We start from the raw sequence: 17392 nt of genomic DNA, 5'->3' as shown, positions 1-17392 counted from the left end.
GTCTGATGGGTGTCGCTGCTCTCGGTTCGGCGCCTCTTCTATCCTGTGCAGTCGCCGTCCTCCTTCCCTGCCCCAAGTGGATGACGTGTCCTAAGTCATCCACACAGAGGCTGCCATTGCGCTCTTGTGCACTTTGATCTGTCCTGGCGAGGGCAGAGCAAAGTACTGTAATGCGTAGATGCGAGGAAAGGTAAAGATCGCCCGCGTATGTGCTCTACAATACTTTGCTATATACCCAACTGGGCAGAAGAAAGTGCGCAAGAGCACAATGGAGGACTCTGTGTGGATGACATAAGACGCGTCATCCACACGGGGCTGAGCAGGAGGACGATGATTGCACAAGATGGAGGATGCGACAGACGACACCCATCGGACTGGATCGCCCCCTAGGTGAGTATAATAAAGGTTGTTTTTACGGTAGACATAGCAACCTGGCAACTTATATACAGGATTCTGAAATGCTGTTTATAGGGGCTCACTGGTGGTGGCCGCAACTCATGAGGGAAAAAACTGGTGACAGGTTCCCTTTAAACACATACAGTACACAGATGCTGTAAGTGTTTTTCCAAGACACATAGACTTGTATTGGACTTTGTCATCCGTGTTGCCGTAAAAACCAGCCATGTGAGCAGCACCATAGGTTATAATGGGTACGTGTGATATCTATGAAAAAAACAGAGATTTAAAGGGATATTCCCATTCTCATAGCTAGACATTGTCAAATACAGTTTAAATACCAAACATCATAATTTATGGCTTTTTAAACTTTGCAGCTGTTCTTGAGCTATTAATACTTTTTTTTATTAATAGTTAATTGCCTAGTAGGCCGATCGCCACTGCTGTCTAGCTTGTAAACACTGCATTGAAGCTGGCTGGGATCAGGAGGTAACACCGAGCTCCAGTGATCCTGCCAGCCTCAGATCAGAACTTACAAGCTAAACAGAAAAGAGCTTGTAAGATTTGCACGTTCTGCAGTGTAGCCTTGGTGGTCGGTTTCCAAGGCAACAAGCTGTAAACAAAAGAAAAGTGTTAATATCTCAAGAATGGCTGAAAATTTTAGCAAACAGTAGATTTGTAAAGTGGTTGTTTTTATAGGAACTATCCAATAATACCTATTTATGAAAATGGTAATAACCCTTTAAAGTCTTAATAGGTAAGGGCTTCGCACATTCCCCGCCACCTGAGTCTTCACCATTCACTCAATTATACCAATCTCCAGGGAATAGATGAATATAAAATATATTTAATATATGATAATTTCAGATCAGTATCACTTCTGTCATTATTTACAATTAATGGTACAATTAACAGTCGCGGTGGCCATGGCCGGGTTCTCTGGGACATGGACTTCAGATACTTCATGTGTGCGGACGGCACGGGCAGCGGTCGGCATGTCAGACGGGCAGACTAAATCATAAGTAGAGGCCACCTGGGGAGACAAGAGAACATATCTGATGTCTTGGTTGTAACCGAAAGCAACTCTCCTAGTACTAAACTGGTAAAGTTGTGCTTATTCACGATCTGACCAAGCAGAGCTGCAGTGTAAAGTAGAGTGAAGAGTATTGGGAGCAAATTCTGTTATATCCACACAAAACTGCAAGAAAGTGAAACTCTTCATATGTGATGTAGATGTTCCTTTGCGATCTCTCCGGTCCGTACATTTACCTGTCACGTCTATACTCGCTCCGGTGATGTATTTGCTCTCGTCTGAGGCCAAGAAAGCACAAACGTCGGCCACATCTGTAATAATAAGAACTGTGGTTAGGGACACCTTTTGGCGGTCGCTATAGAAGCTCTTGGAGCTGCATCGTATAGGTGACTACAATTTCCTGATCACTCCTTCTAGTCTTCCTGGCACTGTCCCGGTCCTCCTATTGCTCTCCCTGTCATTCAAGCCCTGAACAATGATGTGATGTCGCATGCACCAGCAAAACTGTAAGAGAGCCACAAGGACAGGGCCGTGTCCACACTAGTGTATGAAGTATTCTGGGTGTAGGGCACGGATGACGGTTGCACAGAACAATCGAGTGCTCGTGAATAGCTCACCTTCAGGCTGACCGAGTCTTCCCAGAGGTATCATACCTGCAAACTGAAAAAAAGGGAAAATAAAGACATCACAATACGCACAAGTCGTGATCTGAACTGCACGCTTGCACACATCACATGTTACGTTATGTCATGGGAAAGTGGGAATCATACTGCACCCAGCACACACCATAGAGCGAGGGGAACCAGTTATATCTGTAGTTCTCTGTCTTATCAAAAGGGAGGAATTTTAAACAGGAAAAAACACAGACCCAAAGGACCCCACAGAGCCCCCTTCTCACTAAGCACCGCAACATACATTTACTTTCCTATATTTGAGGTTAGTATCCACCATTATGTATTTAGTTGAAAATCTACATCTATCCATATAGACCTTTGTCTGACTTCATAAAGTATAACATTTTATCTGCAGTCAGTATTTACAGCATACCTTTGCATGCAGGGAGCTCCTCCTAGTGGCGGCTGCAAGGAGCTCCCCGTAGTGGTGGCTGCTGGGAGCTCCCCTTAGTGGTGGCTGCTGGGAGCTCCCCTTAGTGGCGACTGCAGGGATCTCACACTAGAGGTGGCTGCAGGGAGCTCCCCGTAGTGGTGGCTGCAGGGAGCTCCACCTAGTGGCGGCTGCAAAGAGCTGCCCCTAGTGGTGGCTGCAGGGAGCTCCCCCTAAAGGCGGCTACAGGGAGCTCCCCCTAGAGGAGGCTGCAGGGAGCGCCGCCTAGTGGCGGCTGCAAAGAGCGCCCCCTAGAGGCGGCTGCAAAGAGTGCCCCCTAGAGGCGGCTGCAAAGAGTGCCCCCTAGAGGCGGCCGCAGGGAGCTCCCCCTAGGGGCGGCCGAAGAAAGCTCCCCCTAGGGGCGGCCGAAGGGAGCTCCCCCTAGGGGCGGCTGCATGGAGCTCCCCCTAGTGGCGGCTGCAGGGAGCTCCCCCTAGTGGCGGCTGCAGGGAGCTCCCCCTAGTGGCGGCTGCAGGGAGCTCCCCCTAGTGGCGGCTGCAGGGAGCTCCCCCTATTGATGGCTGCAGGGAGCTTCCACTAGTGGAGGCTGCAAAATGCTCTCACAAGTGGTAGCTGCAGGGAGCTCACCCTAATGGTGACAGCAGCGAGCCACTGTCACAGCATTACAGTTAAAGAGGTTGTCCACTACTTTAACACTGATAGCCTATCCTTAGGATAGGCCATCAATGTCTAATTGGCCGGAGTATGACATTCGGAACCTCTGCTGATCAGCTGTTTTCGGTGCTGGCTATGACAGCAGGTGGCTGGAAATGCTCTGTTTCGGATCTGCGCCGTCAACCAATAGTGGCAGCGGCTGGGCACTGCACATCCGCCACCCATTGAAATCAATAGGAGGTGGATGTGCAGTACCTGGCGGCATCCAATTTCAGAAGACGGGGCAGCTCCAGATCTCACCATTTCCGGCCACCTGTTCCCACTGATGGCACCAAGAACAGTTGATCAGCGGAGGTGCAGGGTCCCGGCCAATCAGACATTGATGACCTATTCTAAGGATAGGCCATTAAAGTAAAAGTAGTGGATAACCTCTTTAAGTGGGGACGCAGCACAGTGCCGGGTCCTCTGCTACCACAGACCTCACACCAATCATAGGTCCCAAGATCAGTAATGTGGAACCACAAATGTATCACAATAAAGGGCCATTGGGTCTTGTACAAACAAGACAGACAGACATCAGCTCACTTTGTCCAGCACTTTCTGTGGGACTTTATCAGTCATTGGGGTGGCAATAAATCCAGGCAATACTGTGTTACAGCGAATACCAAACCTGTGAAGGGAGAAAGGGAATCACTGAATGGCAATGCTTTACTTTTATATTATATATCCAGATCTCCTCCTGCTTATACAGCTGCAGGGTTCACCACACACAGCCCTGATACACTGTAACAAGCCCGCAGCTGTGGTGGAGACAGATCATAGATGAAAGTTATGTTTCCTTTCATGATTCATTTCTACTCACTTGGAGAGTTCTTTGGCTGCAGTTCTCGTCAGACCTTCAACCCCGGCTTTGGAGGCAGCGTAGTTTGCCTGACCGAGATTACCCACCTGCAGTAAATGACAGATATACAGATATGTAGAATATACAGATATGTAGAATATTAGTGCCTAGTCAGCGCGGAGCGTGGAGGACCACCATAGTATCAGCTGGTAGACCCCATGCTCCGGTAGGTATGACCGTCTTATACTCATAGATACAGTCATTAGATCTTTATCTATTGATTATTTGGCCGTCTCACCTTTCCCACAATGCTCCCAATGTTGATGATGGAGCCACCATTTTTGCCGCTGGCTACAATTGACTGGGCTACTGCTTTTGTGATAAGAAACGGACCCTTCAGGAGACAAAAATAAAGAATCACGTGATATATTATCTCTGCCGCTGACCTCCTTGTCTCCAGAGAAAGAGGAAATCAGAGCTACAAGCTCCCCAAAATGAGGGGGGGGGGGCTACAACTTGTTTTGTTAACTGTGTGCTGACAGAGATGGGTGTGGGTTCCATTCTAGGTGTCTCTTCCAAACGGAGAATTGCTCCTCATTATTATGTCTACATAATCTACACTTCGTCATGCACATTAGAGAAAAGTCGAGCAAATCATCAGATATCAGCAGTAACAATGTGTATGGGGCAAAGAGGGTCTGACATAAGACAAGCGCTCATTAAGTGTATGGGGGGGTGAGGAGACAGGAGTGTATGTAGGTGGAAAGAGCTTCCTAAAGTGCATGGAGACTTAAAGAATATGCAAAATAAATTAAATCCCCTGAAGAAAGCACGCTGAAACGCGCGTCGGGATATATTGCGGCATACCTAACAACCCTGACCATCTCCAAGGTATTTTGTATTTAGCAATATTTATTGCGGTCTATTGGCACTTGCTTCATAATGGTTTTTTACTTAAATGCCTTTCATTTCCACAATTGTTTGGTGTTTTCTATAATGAAAAAGCACTTTGCACTTTATGCTTTATTTTTTGAATAACATCAAAATTACATTACATACTGGTCAGTTTAATAATTAAAAGGTTGTAATTTATGGTTTAACCGCTGCTGTATTATGGGCATTTGATCCAGTCCTTTTATTAGTATTTATAAATATGTATTTGATGTAATTTTAACTAAAATTCCTGAATAAAAAATTATTTTTAAATGTGAAAAAGAGACACCTATTCCTTTTTGAGGTATTTTTTGATTAATAAAATAAATTACAAGCAGCAGGAATGGTTTCAAGGTAAAAATAATAATAATAATACTAATAATGATAATAATAATAATAATAATAATAATAATAAATAAAGAATATTCAGTGGGTCTAATCCCCATATATCCAGGCCACTCTGGTCTGTGTTGGGAGAGGACGCAATACCTTCCTATTCCAGATCCTGACCGCTGCAGTCAGTCACAGGCCTCATCAGTCAGGTGATGAAAAAATGGGACATCACTGAATCCTTTACCAGCAAGGTTTAGTGGAGCGATTTGCTCTGGATCCAGAAGTTAGTGTGTATAATATATACTTGATGGAGCAGAGTTACCCAAATACAGTCCCCCTCAACAGCTCATCCTAAGGAGAGGGAACCTGTCACCAGATTTGGGCCCTATAAACTGCAGCCACCACCAATGGGCTCTTATATACATTATTCTAACATGCTGTATATAAGAGCCCAGGCCGCTGTGTGGAATGTAAAAATCACTTTATAATAGGTGGTCGCTCCAGTGAAGACTGGTCAAATGGGTGGCGCCGTTCTCTGGGTCCGGTGCCTCCTCTTTCATCCATCTTGGTCTCCCTTCTTCTGAAGCCGGCGTGCATGACGCGTCCTATGTCATAAACACTTGCCAGCACTGAGGTCCTGCGCAGGCATCTGCCCTGCTTAGGGCAGATCGAACTACTGTAGTGCGCCTGCACAGGACCTCAATACCGGCCTGTGTGTATGACGTAGGACGTGTCATGCACGCCGGCTTCAGAAGAAGAAAGACCAATATGGCCAAAAGAGGAGGCGCAAAGCACAAAAGAACAGTGCCACCCATTTGACTAGTCTGCACCGGAGCGACCACCTAGGTGAGTATTATAAAGTGTTTATGTTTTACAGCGCGGCCTGGGCTCTTATATACAGTATGTTAGAATGCTGTATATAAGAGCCCACTGGTGGTGGCCGCAGCTTATAGGCCCCAAATCTGGTGACAGGTTCCCTTTAAGGCAAATTCTGAGGGGCTGACAAAACTGACTTAATGTGCAAAATACTAAGGAAATCCTGACCTGATGGGGAAAACGTGTGGACTGGAGATAAGAAACGCTGGAGTGGATGGATCAACACAGAGATATCATACTCATAAAGCTCCAACATATTCCACAGCGCTGTACAGATATTGTCCTCACTCACAATCCACGTTCCCTGTCAGTATCTCTCTGGAGTGTGGAGGACCCGGTGGAAACCAGAGAACCAGGAAAAACCCTCAAACACGGGGAGAACATACAAACTCCTTGGTGGGATTTGAACCCAGGACCCCAATCATCCACTGAGCTGCCCACAGATATGATATAGATATATAGACTGAAGGATACACAAATAGAAAAATGAGGCAGCTGTAGTCGCTTATTACTGGGTGCTCATGTTCAGAGGATTATCAATGACCCCATATATAACTAGCTCAAAATAAAGAAAGCAGAACTCCAACATTAGGCCCCGTGCACACGATGAGTATTTGGTGAATTTTTTACCTCAATATTTGTAAGTCAAAACCAGGTAAAAAATGCATTAGTGGTGCCCGTGTTTCTATTATAGTTTACCTCTGATTGTTCTACTCCTGTTTTGGCTACAAATACTGAAGGTATGAATAGGGATTTAAAGGGAATCTGTCACCAGGTTTTTGCGCCCTCATCTGAGCGCAGCATAATGTAAAGACAGAGACCCTGATTCCAACGATGTGTCATTTACTGAGCTGTTTGCTGTCATTTTGATATAATCAATGTTTTCTCTGCTGTAGATCTAGCAGTCACGAATATGTTGGGCTACCTGCAGCACGCCAAGTAGCCCTGTAATGATAATCTCCTGCTGATTAATCAGTGATTGTATCAAAACTACACTAAGCAGCTCAGTCAGTGACACACTGCTGGAATCAGGATCTCTGCCCCTACGTTATGCTGCTCTCAGATTAGGTGGCAAAAACCTGGTGACAAATTCTCTTTAATGTGCAAAAAAAAGTCATACTCTTTATTAGCTCATGAAGTGCAATGTAACATTTCAGTTCACACACATTGAGCCTTTCTCAAGCCTAGAAGGTCGGATTGATACCTTGAGGTTGACATTCAGCACAGAGTCAAACGATTCCTCTGAGAGACGAAGGAGAAAGTCATCCTTGGTGATTCCAGCGCTGTTCACAGCTACACGAGGAGGAGCGGAGAATCGAGACTGAGGGGGAAACAGAGAGCAGTCAGTGAGCGTTACATTACTGTGTGCGCCGGCGGACTACGTGCAAGAAAAGCTCCGGGGTCCTGTCTACCTGTATCTGCTCCATTAGAGCAGCGACACTCTCAGATCTGGAGACGTCAGCTGTGAGGGCCACGTGCTCCTGTCCGGGGACATCACGGCTCAGGCTCCGTACGGTCTCATTAGCGGATTCAATGTTAAGATCAACGACAGCAACTGAAGCGCCCTCCTGTGACAGCCGCCGGCACACAGCACGACCGATGCCGCTGCCACCACCTGAGGAGTCACCAGAGAGGGAGAGAGAAATGCTGGATCATCTCACTCCGTCACATCACTCAGCGCTCCAATGACTTTATGCTCCAATGTCATAGAGATTGTTGTCAGTGAACAGAAATATTCCACTGCTATCTTGCATCTTGTGCTGTGTCCGGTGCGGGGCCCTGTGGGGTGGAGAATGACATCTCCACCACGGACTGTGCGGGGCCCCGAGGGGTGGAGGATGACACCTCCGCCGCGGACTGTGCAGGGCCCCGAGGGGTGGAGGATGACACCTCCGCCGCGGACTGTGCAGGGCCCCGAGAGGTGGAGGATGACACCTCTGCCGCGGACTGTGCGGGCCCCGAGGAGTGGAAGATGACACCTCTGCCGCGGACAGTGCGGGGCCCCGAGGAGTGGAGGATGACACCTCTGCTGCGGAGTGTGCGGGGCCCCGAGGAGTGGAGGATGACACCTCTGCTGCGGAGTGTGCGGGGCCCCGAGGGGTGGAGGATGACACCTCTGCTGCGGACTGTGCGGGCTCCGAGGAGTGGAGGATGACACCTCTGCCGCGGACTGTGCGGGCTCCGAGGAGTGGAGGATGACACCTCTGCCGCGGACTGTGCGGGCTCCGAGGAGTGGAGGATGACACCTCTGCCGTGGACTGTACGGGGTCCCGAGGAGTGGAGGATGACACCTCTGCTGCGGACTGTGCGGTGTCCCGAAAGGTGGAGGATGACACCTCTGCCGCGGACTGTGCGGGGCCCCGAGGGGTGGAGGATGACACTTCCGTCGTGGACTGTGCGGGCCCTGAAGGGTGGAGGATGACACCTCTGCCGAGGAATGTGCGGGCCCCGAGGGGTGGAGGATGACATCTCTGCCGAGGAATGTGCGGGCCCCGAGGGGTGGAGGATGACACCTCTGCCGATGACTGTGCGGGGCCCCGAGGGGTGGAGGATGACACCTCTGCTGCGGACTGTGCGGGCCCCGAGGAGTGGAGGATGACACCTCTGCCGCGGACTGTGCAGGGCCCTGAGGGGTGGAGGATGACATCTCTGCCGCGGATTGTGCAGGGCCCTGAGGGGTGGAGGATGACATCTCTGCTGCGGACTGTGCGGGGCCCCGAAGGGTGGAGGATGACACCTCTGTCGCGGACTGTGCGGGGCCCCGAGGGGTGGAGGATGACACCTCTGCCGCGGACTGTGCGGGGCCCCGAGGGGTGGAGGATGACACCTCTGCCGCGGACTGTGCGGGGCCCTGAGGGGTGGAGGATGACATCTCCGCCGCGGACTGTGTGGGGCCCTGAGGGGTGGAGGATGACACCTCTGCTGCGGACTGTGCGGGGCCCCGAGGGGTGGAGGATGACACCTCTGCCGCGGACTGTGCGGGGCCCCGAGGGGTGGAGGATGACACCTCTGCCGCGGACTGTGCGGGGCCCCGAGGGGTGGAGGATGACACCTCTGCCGCGGACTGTGCGGGGCCCCGAGGGGTGGAGGATGACACCTCTGCCGCGGACTGTGCGGGGCCCCGAGGGGTGGAGGATGACTATGTGGCTACTAACATTGGCTAGTATCTGCTGAAGTGCTGTCAGGAACATTGGAGTCAGAGGCTCCATGTATTGATGTAGGGAGGTCATCAGTGTTTAGGCGTTATCAGCTTGGTGTTATCCGGTGTTATCCGGTGTTACACTTTTCTCCAATCAATATCTCGCATTATCTGCACTGTAGTTTGGGATTTGTCCACAATACTTTACACTGCAGCACCGATTGCTGTGTATAAACACAATCCCTGCAGGAGATCAAAGAAAAGAGCTATTTCCTAACAGACGTGTTATTCCTGAGGATCGGGGAGATAAGCGGCGCCGGCGGCCTCTGCTGTCACTTATCTGCGTGCACAGGTGACCCGACCAGTAATCCAGCCTGAGATCACTACTAGATCCTGTACAGATCCCCAGGATCCGCGGATAATGAAGGGACACAAGATAAAGGGGTTCAATATAGAATGACCTGTCACAAGAGCCAGAACAGACTGCAGCCTGATGGGCGCCGCCATGATTCCTCCAGAGCGAGAACCATAGAGACGAGGGGACCGGAAGTGCCCGATCAGAGAGGAGAAGGAGGGAAAGAGCGGCTCCTCCCGTGTCCATGCGTCTCTATGGACAGTTGCTGGAGACCTGTGACCCTGCAGCATGCTGGGAGCTGTAGTTACAAAGCAGTTCTAAAGTGACAATCCGTGCCACTCCACCTGCACATCTATCACCTAAGACATCTGCTCCACCTGCACATCCATCACCTAGGACGTCTGCTCCACCTGCACATCTATCACCTAGGACGTCTGCTCCACCTGCACATCTATCACCTAGGACGTCTGCTCCACCTGCACATCTATCACCTAAGACATCTGCTCCATCTGCACATCTATCACCTAGGACATCTGCTCCACCTGCACATCTATCACCTAGGACGTCTGCTCCACCTGCACATCTATCACCTAGAACATCTGCTCCACCTGCACATCTATCACCTAGGACGTCTGCTCCACCTGCACATCTATCACCTAGAACATCTGCTCCACCTGCATATCTATCACCTAGGACGTCTGCTCCACCTGCACATCCATCACCTAGGACATCTGCTCCACCTGCACATCTATCACCTAGGACATCTGCTCCACCTGCACATCTATCACCTAGGACATCTGCTCCACCTGCACATCTATCACCTAGGACGTCTGCTCCACCTGCACATCTATCACCTAGGACATCTGCTCCACCTGCATATCCATTACCTAGGACATCTGCTCCACCTGCATATCCCATCACCTAGAACGTCTGCTCCACCTGCACATCTGTCACCATGGACATCCGCGCCGCTCCTCCTGCACCTCCATCACCTGGGACATGGGCTACACTCCCCCTGCACACAGTAACCAGGAGATGTCTGCGCCACTCCACCTGCACATCCGTCACCGGGGATGTCCACGCCGCTCCACCTCCTCCACCTAGGATGTCTGCGCCGCTCCACCTCCTCCACCTAGGATGTCTGCGCCGCTCCACCTCCTCCACCTAGGATGTCTGCGCCGCTCCACCTGCACCTGTCCCTTGGCATGTCGGCTACGCTAACCCTGTACATCAGTCAACGGTGATGTCCGCGCAGCTCTACCTGTACGTCAGTCACCGGGGACCACGCGCATCCATCACTGGGAAAGTCTGAGCAGCTCCACCTTCACATTTGTTGGTGGGTCCCACAGATATTAGAGTTCACACTAAGGCCATGTGCGCACGTAAGTACGCTCTGCAACGCAGCGTTTAGTCACTGCTTGTGCGATTCAGAACACAGCTGAAAAGCTGCGTTCTGAAAGTTCGGTGTCTGCAGAATTCATGTGTTCTGGATGCTGCCTCTCCCATAGGCCCCTTTCACACGTCAGTGATTCTGGGACGTTTGTGCTTTTTTTAAAACGTACCAGAATCACTGACATACGCAGACCCATTATAATCAAAGGGTCTGCTCACACATCAGTGATTTTTCACTGACCGTATCTCCGTGCAGCGTGCACCCTTGGCCGTGATTCTGCACAGAGACATGTCAGTTTTTGTCTGGCATCACTGATGACCCACGGACCACACTATGGTGTGATCCGTGTGAGATCAGTGAAACACGTACAAGAAAATCACGGACATATTAAATATTCAAAATTTTCAACTTACCTTGCCTGCGATTCGCTGTGCAGCCTCCGCTCTTGGCAGCTCCTGCCTGGCTCATGAATATTCATGAGAGCAGGAAGTAGGTGCTGAGAGCGGTGGGCAGACGCTGCAGAGCCAAGGAGTTCAGCACCATGGACAGCAGCAGTGAAGGCAGGTGAGTAATGTCCATGTGGGATCACGGATTGCACGTGGACAACCCACGTGTGCCATGAATCACGGAGGGACATGTGCGTGTTTTACACGTCAGTGAAGAACGTCAGTGTTTTTCACTGACGTGTGAAACGGGCCATAGACCGAGTGGAGAAAGCATCCAGAACGCACAAAACGATTGACATGTTACTTCTTTGAACGCAGCGTTTTGACAGCATGCGTTCTAAAAAGCAACGTGCGGATAGAATTTGCACAATCTACATAGATTGTGCAGTGGACGCAGGACGTATGCTTCTACGCTGCAGTGCAGAACACAGCGTAAATGCATGTAATTACGCAACGTGCGCACATAGCCTTAGGCGGGCTTTGCACACTAAGACATCGCAGGCCGATGCTGCGATGCCGAGTGCGATAGTGCCCGCCCCCGTCGCAGCAGCGATATGTGGTGATAGCTGGCGTAGCGAAAGTTATCGCTACGCCAGCTTCACACACACACTCACCTGCCGTGCGACGTCCCTGTGGCCGGCGACCCGCCTCCTTGTTAAGGGGGCGGGTCGTGCGGCGTCACTGCGACGTCACACGGCAGGCGGCCAATCAGAGCGGAGGGGCGGAGATGAGCAGGATGTAAACATCCTGCCCACCTCCTTCCTTCCGCATATCCTACGGAAGTCGCAGTGAGGCCGGTAGGAGACGTTCCTCGCTCCTGCGACTTCACACACAGCGATGTGTGCTGCCGCAGGAGCGAGGAACAACATCGGACCATTGCGTCAGTGTAATCATGGATTACGCCGACGCTGTACCGATGATACGATTACGACGCTTTTGCGCTCGTTAATCGTATCATCGAGCCTTTACACACTACGATGTCGCATGCGATGCCGGAAGTGCGTCATTTTCAATTTGACCCCACCGACATCGCACCTGCGATGTCGCAGTGTGCAAAGTGCCCCTTAGTCTCAAGCTTAATATCACAGTCTCGGCTTCAACTAGACATCCCTTTTTCATAAAAAAAGCACAAGCACATTTATAGTTTATGTGCCTGTTCACGGCAACATATTTTTATGGAATAAGTGGTCAGCAAAAAAAAAAATAATGTCTAAAACAGCGTAAGTCTACGCCCACTGAGCACGCACAGCTGTGAACTGTCCATTCTTATTCTATGACTATAGGGCCGCGTGCGTGCGTGCGTGCGTGCACTGCTGTGGATTTTGCACATTTTCCCATCTACAAAGAATGGAGAGATCTGTAATATTTTTCATAGGTAACTTCAACTCTGACCAAATTAAAAAAAAAAAAATCCAGAATACTCACATTTTTTTTTTTTATTAAATAATTTGCATTTTATTGCTTGAAGTATTTGAGCACCGTCCAACCAGCAAGAATTCTGGCACTGACAGATGTTATTTCTTCTTTAATAAGCTTCTACTCTCTGTATTAATTGCATCTGTTTGAACTTGTTACGTGTATAAAAGACCCCTGTCCACACACTGCCCCCTGGGCAAAACCAAAGCACTAAAGACAAAATTGTAGACCTTCACAAGCTGGGATGGACTACAGGGCAATAGGCAAGCAGCTTGGTGAGAAGGCAGCAACTGTTGGAACAATTATTAGAAAATGGAAGAAACACACCATGAAAAAAAATCTTACTTGTTTTGGGGCTCCATGCAAGATCTCGCCTCATGGTGTTAAGAGGATTATGAGAAAAGTCAGGGATCAGCCCATAACTACACAGGAGGACCTGGTCAATGACCTGAAGAGAGCTGGGACCACAGTGTGAAAGATTACAATTAGTAACACACCACACCGTCATGGATTAAAATCCTGCATGGCACGCAAGGTTCCCCTGCTCATGCCAGCACATGTTCAGGCCAGCATGAAATTTGGCAATGGCCAGCTGGATGATCGAGAGGAGGCATGGGAGAAGGTCATGTGGTCAGATCAGACCAAAATAGAACTTTTTTGGTATCAACTCCACTCGCCGTGTTTGGTTTAAGGATGAGTAGACCACCATCCTAACAGTGAAGCATGGGGTGGAAACATATTTTGGGGGTGTATTTCTGCAATAGGGTCAGGATTAGTGCTGAGCGGACCCGGACCTGTAAAAGTCCGGATCCGTGCGGTTTCAGCGCTATCCCTGGCCCGGACCCGGGCGCGGGATTCCGGCTGCACGATCCGGAATCGGCAATTGATGTTAAAAAAAACAATAAATAAATGAGCGCTACATACTTACCAGACTCTGTCATGGCGGCACACTTGCTTCCGGGTCGCGCTTTCACTTCCTGTGCTGTGCACGCAGTCATACTGCTTTCCGTGCTTTCCCCGCCCACCGGCCGTCCTCTCAGCTGTGATTGGTTCCTGGCTGACGCGCCTCCAGCCTGTGACAGTCTCTTCCGCGGTCATCGCTTAGGCTCAGTAATGGGCTGCACTCAGAGCGGGCAGCTGTGCTTTATGGCTGCTCGCTCTGAGATGCAGCAGAGCCGGATGTGTCGCCGCGGGACTTCTCCTGTGGATTACGTCAGAGCTGCAGGGTTTCTTTGGGGCTTAATAAAGTGGTGAAGGAGGAGTGTTTTGTACTTTATTTCAAATAAAGGATTTCTCTGTGTGTGATTATTTACTGTCACTTACAGGTTTGTGTGATGCAGGTATCTGACAGACGCCTGCCATCACACAAACCTAGGGATTAGCAGCAGCCATGCGCCGCTGCTAACCCCTGCTATTACCCCGACTGGCACCGCATCACGCCAGCGGGAAGAGACGGTATCTGCAGATGCGACCATACCGGGCGGCTGCGGGCTGAGAATATACCAGCCCCCCAGCCGGCGTTATCTTGGCTGGATGTGAAGATTAAGGGGGACCGCACGTCGTTTTTTGTTGTTTTTTTTTTTTTTTTATTTTCACCGGAATCACACGTGCGAGGGGCTCACACGAGTCTGCCATGGCAGCACCCGGTGGCCTCGCATGTGTGACTCCAGGCATTGTATACACAGCACAGATACTGCGTGACGGATGGGGCTGCAGCCGAGCGCTATAACTGTGCGGCCGAGTGTGTTTCCACCGTGACCGACAGTGCACTGCTTTCCCCGCCCACCGGCTGTCCTGGTGCCTGTGATTGGTTGCAGTTAGCTGACACGCTGCCACTCAGGATGGGGGCGTGTCTAGCTGCAACCAACACGCTCTGGTGGGCAGGGAAAACCATGAAGCGTGAATTGTCGGCTTCAGAAGGTAACAGCGTGACCCGGAAGAAGTGTGCCGCCATGACAGCGCCTCGGTGAGTATGCCGCGCTCGCTCCTAGCCCCTCCACAAACGTTTTAACCCTCTGGATTCCGGTCCTCATTGACTTATATGGGCACCGGATTCCGGAGCGGATCGGATTATTTTTTTAAATCTGTTAGTGATCCGCCGGCCCCGGATTATTGGCCGTTCGATCAGCTCTAAGTCAGGATAATTGCATTGTATTGAAGGGAGGATGGATGGACTCATGTATCGCAAGATTTTGGCCAACAACCTCCTTCCCTCAGTAAGAGGGATTGAAGATGGGTCATGGCTGGGTGGTCTTCCACCATGACAATTAAAAAAATGTACGTCTGAAACACCTATGGTGTGAACATGGTGCAAGACTCAAAAATATACAACTAAACAATAGGATAAAGAGTTGCACACCAGTCACAATGTATAGAGGAATAATGAAAAGCAGAACTGCTACGGGAATGCTAGACTGAAAAATACAATGGACTATCTGAAAAAAGTGAAAAACATGAAAATGGAATGTGCATAACTGCTATGAATAATAATAATAACAATAAAATAAGTTATGCACATTCCATTTTCATGTTTTTCACTTTTTTCAGATCGTCCATTGTATTTTTCAGTATAGCATTCCCGTAGTAGTTCTGCTTTTCATTATTCCCCTATACATTGTGACTGGTATCCTATTGTTTTGTTTCCACCATGACAATGACTTGAAACACACAGCCAGGGCAACTAAGTATTGGCTTCGTAAGAAGCATTTCAAGGTCCTAGAGTGGCCTATTCAGTCTCCAGAAGTGATATCAATAGCAAATCATTGGTGGAGCTGAAACTCGATGCCCAGTGACAGCCCCGAAACCTGAAAGATGTGGAGAAGATCAGTGTATGAAGGAGCGACCTGAAAGATGTGAAGATCAGTGTATGGAGGAGCGACCTGAAAGATCTGGAGAAGATCAGTGTATGGAGGAGCGACCTGAAAGATCTGGAGAAGATCAGTGTATGAAGGAGCGACCTGAAAGATCTGGAGAAGATCAGTGTATGAAGGAGCGACCTGAAAGATCTGGAGAAGATCAGTGTATGAAGGAGCGACCTGAAAGATGTGGAGAAGATCAGTGTATGGAGGAGCGACCTGAAAGATCTGGAGAAGATCAGTGTATGGAGGAGCGACCTGAAAGATCTGGAGAAGATCAGTGTATGGAGGAGCGACCTGAAAGATCTGGAGAAGATCAGTGTATGGAGGAGCGACCTGAAAGATCTGGAGAAGATCAGTGTATGGAGGAGCGACCTGAAAGATCTGGAGAAGATCAGTGTATGGAGGAGCGACCTGAAAGATCTGGAGAAGATCAGTGTATGGAGGAGCGACCTGAAAGATCTGGAGAAGATCAGTGTATGGAGGAGCGACCTGAAAGATGGAGAAGATCAGTGTATGGAGGAGCGACCTGAAAGATGTGGAGAAGATCACTGTATGGAGGAGCGACCTGAAAGATCTGGAGAAGATCAGTGTATGAAGGAGCGACCTGAAAGATGTGGAGAAGATCAGTGTATGAAGGAGCGACCTGAAAGATCTGGAGATCAGTGTATGAAGGAGCGACCTGAAAGATGGGGAGAAGATCAGTGTATGAAGGAGCGACCTGAAAGATCTGGAGATCAGTGTATGAAGGAGCGACCTGAAAGATGTGGAGAAGATCAGTGTATGAAGGAGCGACCTGAAAGATCTGGAGATCAGTGTATGGAGGAGCAACCTGAAAGATGTGGAGAAGATCAGTGTATGAAGGAGCGACCTGAAAGATGTGGAGAAGATCAGTGTATGGAGGAGCGACCTGAAAGATCTGGAGAAGATCAGTGTATGGAGGAGCGACCTGAAAGATCTGGAGAAGATCAGTGTATGGAGGAGCGACCTGAAAGATCTGGAGAAGATCAGTGTATGGAGGAGCGACCTGAAAGATCTGGAGAAGATCAGTGTATGGAGGAGCGACCTGAAAGATCTGGAGAAGATCAGTGTATGGAGGAGCGACCTGAAAGATCTGGAGAAGATCAGTGTATGGAGGAGCGACCTGAAAGATGGAGAAGATCAGTGTATGGAGGAGCGACCTGAAAGATGTGGAGAAGATCAGTGTATGGAGGAGCGACCTGAAAGATCTGGAGAAGATCAGTGTATGAAGGAGCGACCTGAAAGATGTGGAGAAGATCAGTGTATGAAGGAGCGACCTGAAAGATCTGGAGATCAGTGTATGGAGGAGCAACCTGAAAGATGTGGAGAAGATCAGTGTATGAAGGAGCGACCTGAAAGATCTCGAGATCAGTGTATGGAGGAGCAACCTGAAAGATCTGGAGAAGATCAGTGTATGGAGGAGCGACCTGAAAGATCTGGAGAAGATCAGTGTATGGAGGAGCGACCTGAAAGATCTGGAGAAGATCAGTGTATGAAGGAGCGACCTGAAAGATGTGGAGAAGATCAGTGTATGAAGGAGCGACCTGAAAGATGTGGAGAAGATCAGTGTATGAAGGAGCGACCTGAAAGATGTGGAGAAGATCAGTGTATGGAGGAGCGACCTGAAAGATCTGGA

At 49.7% G+C, this 17392-nt stretch overlaps 2 protein-coding genes across 3 annotated transcripts; both read right to left on the bottom strand.

Annotated features, from left to right (window-relative positions):
- Positions 1 to 1227: 1227 nt before the first annotated feature.
- HSD17B8 (hydroxysteroid 17-beta dehydrogenase 8) lies at positions 1228 to 9798 on the bottom strand. 2 transcript variants are annotated; one of them, XM_075322435.1, is made up of 9 exons: positions 9732 to 9798; positions 7544 to 7746; positions 7336 to 7452; positions 4288 to 4383; positions 4011 to 4096; positions 3734 to 3818; positions 2047 to 2089; positions 1666 to 1740; positions 1228 to 1429 (listed from the first exon to the last, which is right to left on the bottom strand). In XM_075322435.1, the coding sequence occupies exons 1-9, from the start codon at positions 9775 to 9777 to the stop codon at positions 1413 to 1415; spliced, it is 768 nt and encodes a 255-aa protein (XP_075178550.1). In that variant the 5' UTR covers positions 9778 to 9798; the 3' UTR covers positions 1228 to 1412. The 2 variants fall into 2 exon arrangements, with proteins under 2 accessions (XP_075178550.1, XP_075178549.1); XM_075322434.1 differs by lacking the exon at positions 4288 to 4383 and having other exon boundaries at positions 9732 to 9792.
- On the bottom strand, positions 7787 to 9003 carry LOC142250873 (uncharacterized). Its single transcript, XM_075323157.1, has one exon. The coding sequence runs from the start codon at positions 9001 to 9003 to the stop codon at positions 7789 to 7791; it is 1215 nt and encodes a 404-aa protein (XP_075179272.1). The 3' UTR covers positions 7787 to 7788.
- Positions 9799 to 17392: the final 7594 nt, after the last annotated feature.

Source organism: Anomaloglossus baeobatrachus, chromosome 9, assembly GCF_048569485.1.
Source record: "Anomaloglossus baeobatrachus isolate aAnoBae1 chromosome 9, aAnoBae1.hap1, whole genome shotgun sequence".
Classification (NCBI taxonomy): Eukaryota; Metazoa; Chordata; class Amphibia; order Anura; family Aromobatidae; genus Anomaloglossus; species Anomaloglossus baeobatrachus.
The sequence above is the reverse complement of the archived record's forward strand: the minus strand, read 5'-3'. Positions and strand labels throughout refer to the sequence as shown.